The 14,975-nt window shown below is 44.2% G+C and overlaps 1 protein-coding gene across 1 annotated transcript in view; it reads right to left on the bottom strand.

Annotated features, from left to right (window-relative positions):
- The window catches only part of ITPR2 (inositol 1,4,5-trisphosphate receptor type 2), a 372,015-nt gene that overhangs the window by 220,264 nt on the left and 136,776 nt on the right, over nucleotides 1-14,975 (bottom strand). The window contains 3 exon segments of the mRNA XM_044281452.1: nucleotides 697-796; nucleotides 1,218-1,369; nucleotides 5,461-5,502. Of these exon segments, the coding sequence (XP_044137387.1) occupies nucleotides 697-796; nucleotides 1,218-1,369; nucleotides 5,461-5,502 (294 nt within the window).

Below are 14,975 nucleotides of genomic sequence, written 5' to 3'. Positions count from 1 at the left end.
GCCCTCGAAGCACCATATCATCACCTTACAGCTCCGGGCCACTCCCCACTTCCCTTTGTTTGACATGATCAGAAATCTGGCCTGGTCTTGTACTCTTGCGCCCGCAGAGGTGTTTCAGGTATTGGCACGTGTGCAGAGAACCTGCAGTATATACTTGTGCGTGTACCAATGATGTTGGCTCACACTGGGAAGTGGAGGCAGTGGCTTCGGAGTCAAGCATATTCTCCCAACAGCTCTGCTCTACTCTTCTGTCGGAAGCCGCTGCCTCCACTTGTGGGAGTTTTTTTATGTCATCAGCACTTACGCAGTAGGCATCTGCACTGCTCCTCTGCACATGCGCCAATACCTGGAACAATGGCAAAGGCCTGTCAATCAAGGAAGGAGGGGACCGGCGGGAGCTGTGAAGTAATGACAATATGGTACTCCGAGGGCACAGGCCCGCCCCTCAGTGCTATAATGACCTCATTTGCTAATTAATAAAAACATAGAACCATAGATAAGGTGTTGTTTGAATCGACAGGATCAACCCTGCTTGACGGTATATCTGGTTTAATAGGGTCGATCCTGCTGACAGATACTCTTTAATGTGACCCCTAATGAGTATAAGTGAATGTCTAACCAAAATCTAGAAGGTACTAAGTTACTGTATGAAGATGAAGACTTCTGAAGAGCCAGTAACCTGGACATGTTCCATACCTTTAGCATAACCGGTCTCTCCTCATCTGTATCAATAGGTATACTGGTGCTGGTTACCCAAGTGTTCGTACACAGATGCCGCAGTCGGACGTACGAGTTCCTGCAGATAAATTAGACAGAATGTCAAGAAAACAAAAGAGAACACAGGATAATGAGGACCTTTATGGCATATCCACCGCCCACCTCTAGGACCCAACCTGTCTACAGAGTGGGGTCCGATGCTTACTTGGCTATTGGCAGTATTCCTAATAGCATCCACATCCCCCCTTCCCCACCACAGTCACTGCGACCACAAGATGAGGCACTGATCTCGAGATAAGGGCAGCTTCTGGAGGTGGGACCCACTTCTTTGGGACATTTATGGCATATCTTTGTTTAGTTATGGTTGGTTGGATAGCGGTATAGTGGCATTCGTCAGGTGTACCGTACTCTACTTACTTTCTGGGGACATAGACAGACGGACAGAGAGATTGCTTTGGAGTCCATTATTCACATATGGGTCCCCAGCCACCAAGTATTACCTTGGCACCAGGCAATCTGCCCTCTGTAGGGTGGTGGCATCCAGTTCAAAGAGAGACGCAATATCATTTCCATGAGGCACTGAAACCAGAGCGAACATGATCTTCTCCCCTGCCGTCCACTTTCTCTTGGACACTGGTATTTCTCCCTCTTTCTGGAAGAAGCATGGAAAAGTGAATATAGTCTATTACTTTCTACAGCTGAAGGTCTGTTACAATTGTATCCAGTCCAGACTATCATATGTGACATAAACCGTGCAAACTCCAAACTGATACATTTTACCTGCACTGAGACACTGTAACAAACTATCAGGACAAGAGAGAGATCTGTGCTGATCATGTGTTTACCCCACAGAGGTTTGTCTAGACTGGATGCACCTGTAACAAACCCTCAGCTCTGAGATGGATTAAGTTACAACGGGTTTTCAGGTTCGGAATAAAAGTAGAAATGTTCCCATTCACTACCAGCAAGCAGAGATCTTGAAAATGGTGAGACAGTGAAATAAAGAGTATATTATTATGCAGTTGATGTCTATTATTATAGTCAGTTTACCGCATCCGAAAGTGCAACGCAGTTTTATTGTGGAAACCTGTCACAGCATCCCCCCATGAAAAAAATGCTCACGCGTTTTGATCTAAGTGATGTTAATTCATTGCATTAAGCATTTTATTATTATTATTTTTTTTTTAAGGAGGTTCCTGTAACTGGTTTGGATAGCACGATAAAGCCGGGCCATTGATGGAACTGATCCTGATTTTTATTGTGCGCTTGAGGTTATATATTTAGCGTGGCGAGCTGTGGGGTGAATTGGGGCAAAATGAGTCATTAGCGATGAGGGGGTGTTTCGGGGAGCAGTGGGTGTCTCAGCAGACAAGTGAATTCATTCCTCTGCTCGCACTGGAAACCCCTGTGAAGCCTCCAGCTTCCACAAACACCTTGGTTATTGACTCACTCGTGAGTCATCCCCATTTTTAGCGGAGACATCACGCGCCAGCTCTCGAGACGCCCTGGAAGACACAGTCTATGTGCTCCCCGAGCTGACTCAGCCGAGGAGGCAGCAGAGGACTTGGCAGCTTCATCGTTATACTGAGCGTGCCGATTCCCCCAGCAAGATTAACCCTTAATGGGAATGCTGAACCTTAAGCTGGATTTTCCCCTTAATATAAAAAAATGTAAATTCTTTATTTTCCTTAAAATTATTACAAAATTCAGTTCATCTTCTTTTTAGCTATATCCATTCTTGGCCAAACTGGGTGAGTGCAACGGCATATCCTACTGGGATGCATCACCGCAGAGTCAGACTAGCTGCTCAGGAATCTGGGAAAGCTGGGTGACCACTCACTTTTCCTGAAAGCAGAGATAACTAAGAAAGCGCTAAATACGATTTTAACATCTGAACGAAGATGCCCCAGTTGAACGCAATCAGGCTAACAGTAGTCAATGAGATGAGTGCAGAAAGCCTGGTGTGGTCGTAACTTTACGTCCCAGATCTGCGGTCCTGACACAATGACATCGGTATGAGTGAATGATACCAGCTGCTCCTCTTATTACGCTATGCCGCTTTTTTAGGTTGCGTGGCTCCTTCAAGTAATGCAAGTGGTAAAAGTGGAGAGAGAGTAGACTTCTGGATTTTGTCACCGCTGGGATGAAACTCTAGCTCTCTAGAGAGGTACAAAATAAGGTCTCTGTGCTGCGGCCAGATGGCATGGAGCTGCAGGGATACAAAGAGGCTCTATGAGGATTCAAGCAGGCAGCAGCCTTCTCCACGAGGAGCGTGCTCCGATACGGTGAGGTGAACTGTCACCAGATGCCGCAGATATAGATGTATCGTACATCACAAGTCAGTGATCTGGCACAAACATCCTTGGGGAATAAAGGACGATTTCTGTGCTCTTCAGTCATTACGCCAAAGTATTACACATCGTGGTTCATTTTCTCTACCATGAAAAATGTAACGCCAAGACCAGTAGCCTGTGGCCTTCCAGCTCTGGTGAAGCATCAGTGATGGCTGGAACCTGGTGGTCACGTGCCGGCAGGACTGAACGGTTATAGAGAGCAGGGTTAATGATGACCCTGTCCACTTTAAAGAGCAGTTGCAGACCTAAAACACCCGGTACCGCTCTGCTGACAGAATGTTCCGCTACATTTTATTTTTTCTTCATCTCCTAGGACCAGTACCAACTTCTACTAGGGATTCATGGAACCGTGAATCCTAGTTTTCGCTACTGCATTGACACTACCCCCCACCACCACCGCCACATACTGTAACCGTTCCCTCTCTCCAAGTTTAATAAATTAGGCTGGGTTCACATCAATGTTTTGTTTTCCGTTCTTCTGGTCCATCAGAAGAACAGAAAACAACAAAAAAATGGAGACTTTATTTTGAGCAAACTTTATGTTCACTTTGCATCAGTTTTAGCCATTTCCGTGAGATCCTTTGTTTTAGTTGGGGGAAAAAGTACTTTGTGGAGATTCAGTTACAGGGACACCAAATTTATATTTACAACTTGTTCTAAAAAACAAAGAAAAAGTTTTCTGTTGCAACATTCAAAGACCCATGCGATTACTTTCCTATCATTTGACGTGTGATAGCTTGTTTTTTGCAGGAAGAGTTGTCTTTTTTATTTATTCATACAACTTTTTTACTTTGTTTCTTGGGCAGAGGGATACAAAAAACAATAATTCTGCTGTTGCAATTTATCAGCATTTTTTTTTTTTACTGTTTGTTTAATTTTTACACGATGAAAGCAGAAAATTAGTTTTTAGCATCTTTTACTCTTTGGTTCTCTTTGTATTTTCTAATATCCTATAAAACTATTTTTGTAGTCCCACTAGGGCACTTGAACATGCGCTTCCTTGATTGATTGTATAAAAGGTGCAGCTGAAGGCATTGTTTCAGCTGCCCCAGAGGTGCCCCCCAGCAACTTGTGGGGTCTTCCACCTACAAGGGAGCACTGTTGTCCCGCTCCTTTTGTATCTACCTTGAATTATTCCCCTGATGATAGACCACTTGAAACGTGACACGTCAGGAACTATCCTATAGGGCACAATATGGATACCCCCCTATTCTAGGGTAAGGTATCCGGAAAGGGCCGCCCCTTGCGGGGTAGGAACGCTGTATAGACAGGCAGGGTAACAATAGCAATGCCCCTATCCCCATTCAGGGATCATTAGGGATATTGGTTCCCTGCACTGTCTTCATCTTGAAACGACAAACAACCACACCTAATAACCAGCCCAGACGTGGTGCATTTTCTTTACTGCGCTCGGTTGGTCCCTATCAGGGTTGCGTCGGAATGGTAAGATTGTTCCATACTTTTTAAGCCATATTTAACTCATTATCTGTACGTGGCGCTTTTTCTTTTAAAACGGTTTATCAGTAAAAGTTATATTTTAAGCTCCCTCATTACCTCTATTGTTTTATAAAACACTGTAATACATTAATATTGCACTGTTTTATACATACCAGCATAATGGCTGAAAGCAAATTCTAGCAAGGCTTAAAAGGTGTAGTTAAATGGCGCACCCCGAGAACATTGTCATTGGGTTACTGATGATGTCACAGAGGGAACACCTCCCTCTGTTAACCATTTAGATGCCATGGCAATGACCAGGTGTTAAATAAATGTGATTACTTCCCCTTTTGTCAGAAGTATAAACCATATAAAATAAAGAATCCTTACCGGCAGTCACGCCAGGGACCAAAAGGGCTTCTCACAGGGACCTTACCAGAAGTGTATTCCACACATGAAGTGGCATAGACAAAGCCGGGATATCACCATATGCAATACCTGCTTTCCAAAAGTGTATCACCAGACGGATATGGTTCTATACATAGACACATCATTGCCTTAAGTGGTACTGGATATGATGGCGCACCCCAGGGGTTTTGTATAGCAGGGGTTCAATTGTTCAGGACCATACTCATTTATCTGGAGTGAAAAGCAGCTACAAGGAGCGTCTCTCATAGCCAGCTCACTTATTTCAAAGGGAAGCATGTAATACTTAATTTCACCTGTGGAGGTGCTGTAAGGAGGCTGACCACTTGCTGTAAGGTACTTCAACAGAACACAGCTGATTTCTCGTGGACCCAGTAGCGGGAACTCCTGCGATCAGCTTATGGTCGCGGATTCCTTCTAACAAAAAGGGGGGCAACCCTTTTTATTGGAAGAGGAATTCTTTGTGTGGAAAGTTTCCCTTAAAATAACAGGATGCTATACATTCAAGGCATAATCACAGACTTACGGTAACTTTGCCATCGCTGACATCCCGATAATCTGGGTTCATCTGAAACAAAAGACAAAATTGTGTTACTTGTAATTTACACACATTGAGCAGCATCATCCTTTACATGATGAGATGATGCAGGGACAGGGGTCAGCCATAAGGAACGTTTGGCGTGCTAATAACGCCTCTACTCCCGTCTTAATGGCCCCAATGCTACATACTTACTGAGCGCTGTGATCAGGCTAGGCGTGACCTGGCATCGCAGCGCTCAGTAGGGGGCACAAGTGGTCAAAGAAAGAAAAAGTTTCAGTCTAATTATTAAACTCAAAGTATATAAATCATGCCATCGGCTTCTTGTTGGCGCTCAGATCACTGTTAATGTGCTTTATATGCCTCCTTAAAATGTTACAAAGTGCCCAAAGGGGAATCTGAAGATGTTTTATAGAAACTTCAAACTGAAATGAAATGGAAGCTGCAATATTTAAGATATTTGTACAGGGATGGTCAATGAGAAATACATTATATTGTTTTTATTGGTTATATACTTTTGATTTTTTTAATCTGAATTACAGTGACAGCCACAGACCACCCAATAATAGTGACAGCATACACTGCCCAATAATAGTGACAGCATACACTGCCCAATAATAGTGACAGCATACACTGCCCAATAATAGTGACATCATACACTGCCCAATAATAGTGACATCATACACTGCCCAATAATAGTGACAGCATACACTGCCCAATAATAGTGAGATCCATACACTGCCCAATAATAGTGACAGCATACACTGCCCAATAATAGTGACAGCATACACTGCCCAATAATAGTGACATCATACACTGCCCAATAATAGTGACAGCATACACTGCCCAATAATAGTGAGATCCATACACTGCCCAATAATAGTGACATCATACACTGCACAATAATAGTGACAGCCATACACTGCCCAATAAATAGTGACAGCATACACTGCCCAATAATAGTGACAGCATACACTGCCCAATAATAGCGACAGCCATACACTGCCCAATAATAGCGACAGCCATACACTGCCCAATAATAGCGACAGCATACACTGCCCAATAATAGTGACATCATACACTGCCCAATAATAGTGACAGCATACACTGCCCAATAATAGTGACACCATACACTGCCCAATAATAGTGACACCATACACTGCCCAATAATAGTGACAGCCATACACTGCCCAATAATAGTGACAGCCATACACTGCCCAATAATAGTGACAGCCATACACTGCCCAATAATAGTGACAGCATACACTGCCCAATAATAGTGACATCATTCACTGCCCAATAATAGTGACAGCCATACACCGCTCAATAATAGTGACACCATACACTGCCCAATAATAGTGACACCATACACTGCCCAATAATAGTGACAGCCATACACTGCCCAATAATAGTGACATCATACACTGCCCAATAATAGTGACATCATACACTGCCCAATAATAGTGACATCATACACTGCCCAATAATAGTGACATCATACACTGCCCAATAATAGTGACATCATACACTGCCCAATAATAGTGACATCATACACTGCCCAATAATAGTGACATCATACACTGCCCAATAATAGTGACATCATACACTGCACAATAATAGTGACAGCCATACACCGCTCAATAATAGTGACAGCATACACTGCCCAATAATAGTGACAGACATACACTGCCCAATAATAGTGACAGACATACACTGCCCAATAATAGTGACAGACATACACTGCCCAATAATAGTGACATCATATACTGCCCAATAATAGTGACATCATACACTGCCCGATAATAGTGACATCATACACTGCCCGATAATAGTGACATCCATACACTACACAATAATAGTGACATCACACACTGCTAATAATAGTGACATCATACACTGCCCAATAATAGTGACATCATACACTGCCCGATAATAGTGACATCATACACTGCCCGATAATAGTGACATCCATACACTACACAATAATAGTGACATCACACACTGCTAATAATAGTGACATCATACACTGCACAATATTAGTGACATGACATCCATACACTACACAATAATAGTGACATCATACACCGCTCAATAATAGTGACAGCCATACACTACACAATAATAGTGACAGCATACACTGCAATAATAGTGACAGCATACACAGTGTGGAAAATCTGCATGTAATATGCAGTTTGTGCATGTGGCCTAAAAGTTAAAGGGGTTGTCTCACTTCAGCAAACAGCATTTTTTTTGTATAGAGGAAGTTAATACAAGGCACTTACTAATATATATAAAAAAAGCGATTTCAGCTCTCCCATCGTCCTCCTTCGCCGTGCACGGACCCCGGATAAATTAGGAATCAATCAGAACAGTAGAAAAAAACAACAGCAGCCGGCTCAGGATAAAATCCAGTGTCTTTATTTCTTCATTATAAAATCCATAGGCTGACCAGACAGACAAGGGCTACGCGTTTCGACTGTACGTCTTAAGGTCATGATTAAGACGTACAGTCGAAACGCGTAGACCTTGCCTGTCTGGTCAGCCTATGGATTTTATCATGAAGAAATAAAGAAATTGGATTTTATCCTGAGCCGGCTGCTGGATTTTTTCTACTGTTCTGATTGATTCAAGGCACTTACTAATGTATTGTGATTATCCATATTTCTTCCTTTGCTGGCTGGATTCATTTTTCCATCACATTATACACTGCTCGTTTCCATTGTTACAGACCACCCTGCAATCCATCAGTGGCGGTCGTGCTTGCACAATATAGGAAAAAGCACTAGCCTATATGCACTTCCACAGTCCCGGTCACCAGAGAGGTCGGGACTTCTTCCTATAGTGTGCAAGCGCGACCACCACTCATGGATTCCAGGGTGGTCGTAACCATGGAAACGAGCAGTGTATAATGTGATGGAAAAATGAATCCAGCCAGCAAAGATGTCAATATGGACAATCACAATACATTAGTAAGTGCCTTGTACTAACTTTCTCTACATGATAAATGCCACTTACTGAAGTGAGACAGCTCCTTTACTATCTACTCTTCTGGTAAGCCTAGTTGAAAATCAACACAGGCTATGTCATTCACCTTTCTGAAGCTCATGAATCTGGCCTGCTAGGCAGTGATATAGACACTTATCAGTAGACAATTGCACAGATTTGCCATTCAGGAGTCTGGAAAAGCTGAATGCTGGGAACTGTAATTGTGCCCAACTTGGTTATCACCCAGTTATAACAAACACCTGAATGGAATTTTTTAAACAGATCTCTGATTATCACCCAAACAGTGTTGGGTCATATGGCGGGTGATCAGCAGCAGCCTACTGGCACATCACCCATTCCCACCTGCCCTTCCTACGCAGCAGGCAGCTTCCATTAATTGTACTGCGGTGTGACCAACTACAGGATAGGCTGCAGTCTGAGGAATGGGGAAAGAAAAGCTGCAGATATCCTACAGATAAGGCTCCTAAGAAACGTATCTCACTGATGGCAAAACTCCAGCCACTGTGTGATTATCACATTGTGCCCAGCTTCCTTCCTGGCTACAGCCTCTGGTGAAAAAGTCTGGCTGCCTCAGCCATATGCAAGGCCCACAGCTAAGAAGGATACAGCTACATTATCCTCTAGCATAACGGTTGAATTACTGATCTTGTGCCGATTCTGATTTTCTCCTATTAGGATATTCCAGAGCTGCACTCACTATTCTGCCGCTGCAGTCATGTACATACACTACATTACTTATCCTGTACTGATCCTCAGTTACATCCTGTATTATACTCCAGAGCTGTACTCACTATTCTGCTGGTGTAGTCACTGTGTACATACATTACATTACTTATCCTGTACTGATCCTGAGTTACATCCTGTATTATACTCCAGAGCTGTACTCACTATTCTACTGGTGGAGTCACTGCGTATATACATCCTGTACTGATCCTGAGTTACATCCTGTATTATACTCCAGAGCTGCACTCACTATTTTGCTGGTGGAGTCCCTGTGTACATACATTACTTATCCTGTACGGGTCCTGAGTTACATCCTGTATTATGCCCCAGAGCTGCACTCACTATTCTGCTTGTGGAGTCACTGTGTACATACATTACTTATCCTGTACTAATACTGAGTTACATCCTGTATTATACTCCAGAGCTGTAATCACTATTCTGCTGGTGGAGTCCCTGTGTACAGACATTACTGCATTTTGAAAGTTTCTCTCAGAACCTTCTGGTAAGTGTCATCTTTACACCTATCACTGTAGAGTAACTACTAACTGATGACAACGCTCCCCCCTCCCCTTATTATTGGAGTCCAGGACAGCTGTTGGGGAGCAAAATTGTGAAAATTGTGAATTATATCTGTATACAGACTCTAAAATCCGGATAAACTGTGAATATTCCCTGTGATCAGAAACTGCTTGCCAGCTCTGCCCCATTACAGCACAGCTAAGATCTGTAATGAATTGTCTACTGGAAGGCGGAGAAGTCTGAAAACCCCCTCCAGGCTAATCACAGGCTTGTGAGGGAAAGAAGATGACTGGCATACAATCTTAAAGGGGTTCTCCGGGCTTTTAATATTGGTGACCTATCCTCAGGATAGGTCATCAATATCAGATCAGCGGGGGTCCGACAACCGGGACCCCCACCGATCAGCTGTATGAAGGGAAGGCGCTCGCAGTGTGCACGTGCCGTCTCCCTTCTCTCTTCCTGCTGGTAGGTCTATGGGAAAGCAGCAGCAGAGCCGGAAGAGAGGGGAGACGGCACGTGCACACTGAATGCGCTTATACAGCTGACTGGCGGTGGTGCCAGGTGTCGGACCCCCGCTGATCTGATATTGATGACCTATCCGGAGAACCCCTTTCAGTGTATGGTGAGCTCATGACATCTGCTGGGGGAAAGAAGGATCGGGTGGGATTGGGCGTGTTGAATTTCAACACCCATACGTAAGCCTCCAGGAGGTGTCTGATGGGTCGGAGCGTGTATGCGTATGGGGAAGCCGGAAGAAACAGCAGTCAGATGAACGAGCATTCTGCCATCAGCTATTGAGGGTGTATGGGCCCCTTTAGGTCACCTATGCAGCCACCTGGGTCTGTGCCCTGCATCGTGGTGCTCTCCATGCTCCCTGTGTACAGGCGTCTTATAGTTCCCCCTGTCTGAAGTGGGGGAGCTGCACTCACCTGCTCCCCCACTTTAGGAAGAGTATAGTAAAGCAATATATACATATCTTTCCAGAAAGCAAAACAAAGATCCAAAAGCATCTGCCACCAAACCCATGAATAATAAGAGCCACAGAGCCGGAGCTGATCTGGAAGGTGCAGGCATATCATATTCTAAAGGGGGCCAGTGTCAGGTGGGCTGCCTGGATCTGGTTCAGGTCCCTATAAATAATCCTCCGGGTAATGAGTGGAAGATTTACTGATCGGTTTTCAGCCCGCAGCGCGTTTATGTTGTGTGCCTGCACTGCCACCTAGTGGCGGGTTCCAGTTTTACCTTATACTATAAGATAAGACAATAGCCTCCAAATGTAGGGAAACAGCACCTCTCAGTTAAAAGTTGTCGTTTCCCAACATCTGGACGGCCAAGGTTTGGATCCTACTGCAGACATTCCTGCGAATGGTCCCACTTATCTGGACAGGCTTACAGAAATAAATGTGACGCCTCCAATACAAGCCCATGCAGATGACAGCAACAGATTTTCAGCTGTGTGCGAATAGTGCAAAGTAGTGCACTACACAGGGGCAAAATCAGGGTGAGGTAGATATCAGAAAGCTTCCCCCAACTTATTATTACCATATATAGGACCCCTTTAAACTTCACATCTGCCCTTTCTTTCCACAAGAAATCCATGCACGTTGGCTTTTGCACCATTTTTCACACTGTATAAGAGCACCTGTGGACCCAGCAGCCATTTGCCATGTTGGATGTTTTTGGCATTGGATGAGGGGCATGTCTATAAGGAAAAGTCCATGGTGTATTTGCCGCAGAATCGGCGGTGGAAATCTGAGGCTGACCCTTGGATTTTTGCAGAGACTTTTCAGTTTACATGCTGTGGTCTATGGTTGTAGCTCCATTCAATGGGGCTGAGGCTACTTTCACACTGGCGCTTTGGCTTTCCGTTTCTGAGATCCGTTCAGGGCTCCCACGGTCCAAAACTGATCAGTTTTGCCCTAATGCATTCTGAATGGAAAAGGATCCGCTCAGAATGCATCAGTTTGCCTCCGTTCAGTCACCATTTAGCTCTGGAGGCGGACACCAAAACGCTGCCGACGACGGAACTGCCCGCCGGATCATACTGCCGCAAGTGTGAAAGTAGCCTAATACATATGGATCCGTTCATGACGGATGCACGCGGTTGTGTTATTGTAACGGATCAGTTTTTGCAGATCCATGACGGATCCGCCCAAAACGCGAGTGTGAAAGTAGCCTTAGGCTACTTTCGCACTGGTGTTTTGAATTCCGTTTGTGAGATCCGTTTCAGAGATCTCACAAACAGTTCAAAACAGATCAGTTTAGCCCCAATGCATTCTGAATGGATAAGGATTCGTTCAGAATGCATCAGTTTGCCTCCGTTCCGCTCCGGATGCGGACAACAAAACGCTGCTTGCAGCGTTTTGGTGTCCGCCTGGCGATGTGGAGCCAAACTGATCCGTCCTGACTTACAATGTAAGTCAATGGGGACAGATCCGTTTACACTGACACAATATGGTGCAGTTGAAAACGGATCCACCTCCCATTGACTTTCAATGTAAGTCAGAACGGATCCGTTTTGACTTAGACTTTTTAAAAAAAAGAATAATGCAGACGGATCCGTTCTGAACGGATACAAGCGTTTGCATTATAGATGCAGGTCCGTCTGTGCAGATACCAGATGGATCCGCACTGAACGCAGGTGTGAAAGTAGCCTTACCCGTGAGCAGCCACTCTTTACAGTTTCGATAAGGAAATCGTGGCAAGAAGGAATATGCTCGTCCTTTTCCTCTGTGACTTGAATTACAAATCTGTGCATGGAAAAAGCCACATACTTCTCTCAGCTGAGAATCTGTTACAATTGCACCCAGTGTAGACAATCCACTGTGAGCCAAATATCCTGGACTCCAAACTGATATATGCTACCTGCACTGATACATTGTAACAAATTATCAGGACTGGGGGATGAGCGAATCGACTTCGGATGAAAGATCCGAAGTCGATTCGCTCATCCCTAATCAAGGTTCATCTCACAAGACTGTCTAGCAGGAGAAGAATATACAGAAGAAGAAAAGTGAGGACTTATGTGCTGCACCTATTATCACTGCCCCAGGCTATTAGACTTGTGCCTGACCTTTCCAGTTTTTGGCACAACTTGAAAAATAATTTCTTCACGGAGGCCTATGTCACATAACCAAAGTCCACGACCAGTGCATAAACTGAACTGGCCAGAGATATCTCGCCTTACAAGAGGACTTGTGTACGGAGCTGGAGGCAGACAGCGCCGCACACTATGTACTGCAGCTCGGCTCCCATTCAAGTTAACGGAAGCTGAGCTACACTAGGCTGTGGCCGAAAATGACTCCATGTATAAAACCTCTGCCTCCACACCGTAAATTGATGCTTTCCAGTGCCACAAATAGCTGATTAGTAGAGTGCTGGGTGTCGGACCCGCACCAATCTCATACCAAAGACCTATCCTGAGGAAAAAGCCCTTTCACTATATTGTATAAAAAAAAAATTTCAGTCATAGAGACACCCCCAGACCAGAGCTATGTCCCCCGGTAATTTTTGGCGCCCTATATGTTAGCAGAGCGTGGTTTACGAGATCTTTTCTCTGTATTCGGAGTGCACCGCATCGCTTTGCCCTTGTCATCTCACAAGACTAAGCTGAGGGAAGACCCCAGTCTGGGAGTCAACCCAAGAGGGTAAGTCCTACAATTAGGTCTTAAAAATGGAAAAATAAGGAAAATCTGACAAGATCATGCTGGGCTTCTGCTTGATAGAACAGTGTACACTCCACCTGCAGAGATAAGAGGTGGTTGATAGCCCATGGCAAACCACATTCTGTCATCATATATGGCACCAAACGCCAACAGGGAACATGGCTCCAGAATGGGGGTTATCAATAAAAATAAAGCTCAATACTCAGGGGCCAGCAGCACTAACAGGTACAATTATTAAATGTCATGGCCGGTCCTCCTATATTAGTTGCACTTGTCAAATTAATCTACAGTTTATATCCATATTGGCTCAGATACTGGCCAGGTGATGGGTTAATACAGCTGCATTTATATATTTTTATTATTAGATCTCATTTTATATATATATATATATATATATATATATATATATATATTATTTTATTATTCTATATAGCACCATGTATCTATTGCACTTCTCATCCCATTCTTTTTGTCCCGCTGTTTGCCCATTTGTTTGGATTACTTGTCATTTTTTTTTATACCTCCCCAATTCTAAAACCCTGGGGAATATGTTCTATGTCCATCACCCGCTATACTGTGCTTCCACCACTAGATGGAGGTAGAAGGCTTACAAATTGCCATTTTCAGTCTGCAAGATCGTACTTTTTAACAAGCCTTGGAGTATGACAACAGAAGAAAATGTACCGTTGCAGCATTGCCAATAGGTCTCCATAGCATGGAGTACTTCCAGTAAGTCCCCATACAGGACTGGAGATTCGGCACCCTTCCTAAAATGAATTCACCTACATGGAATAAGCTTGTTGATTCACATGAAATTGCAGACCTAAAAGGGGGGTAACCATATATGAAGAAATCTTAGTGATTTCACATATTGATCATAGTATAACCAATGGCTCTTCAGCGGCGGTGTAACTGACGGCGCTGTTGGGAGTTGCAGTTTCACCAAAGGTTGCAGACCAGTAACCTACCACCTTTATCTACCGAGCATTCATGTGTGCCCAGAAAATACTTCTCAAATACAGGGGATAGTAAAAAAGGAAGGATACAGGCACTGCCACTGTAACCCCATAACAAGAGCTAGAAAAGGTGATCAACAAACTAGGTAGCTACATTGTCTCCAAAGCAGTGACGGGTACAGCACCCCCCTTAGAAAATCCATGTACGCTACCACCATAACAATCATTCTACACTGATAAGTGCCTCCATAATAGACTTCTACAGTGCCTCATAATTAAAATCACAATGTCACTAAAACAGTGACAGGCCCGTAACAATAACAGCCACAGTGCCCCATTATCAGGCTGACTGTAATGCTATTTAATGGGATCCTTGACCATGTGTCCTGAACCCTCCCTGCCCCCCATGATGACTACTTTATGTCACATGTTTACATCCACATGTGTACAGATATCAGACGCTTCTCTATGATGCTCCCTCGCTGGCATACATTGCTGACATGACTCCCCATTAACACCCTGCAAATTTGCAGCCAAGTTTCCCAAATGCAGACCAGCAGCTGGGCCACATTTGGCCTTGGTCAAGCACAGGCAGTGCTCGGCCAACAAGCCGAAGTAGTGCTAGGCAGTCTCT

The sequence above is a fragment of the Bufo gargarizans genome, chromosome 2 (assembly GCF_014858855.1).
Source record: "Bufo gargarizans isolate SCDJY-AF-19 chromosome 2, ASM1485885v1, whole genome shotgun sequence".
In the NCBI taxonomy this organism is placed as follows: Eukaryota; Metazoa; Chordata; class Amphibia; order Anura; family Bufonidae; genus Bufo; species Bufo gargarizans.
The sequence above is the reverse complement of the archived record's forward strand: the minus strand, read 5'-3'. Positions and strand labels throughout refer to the sequence as shown.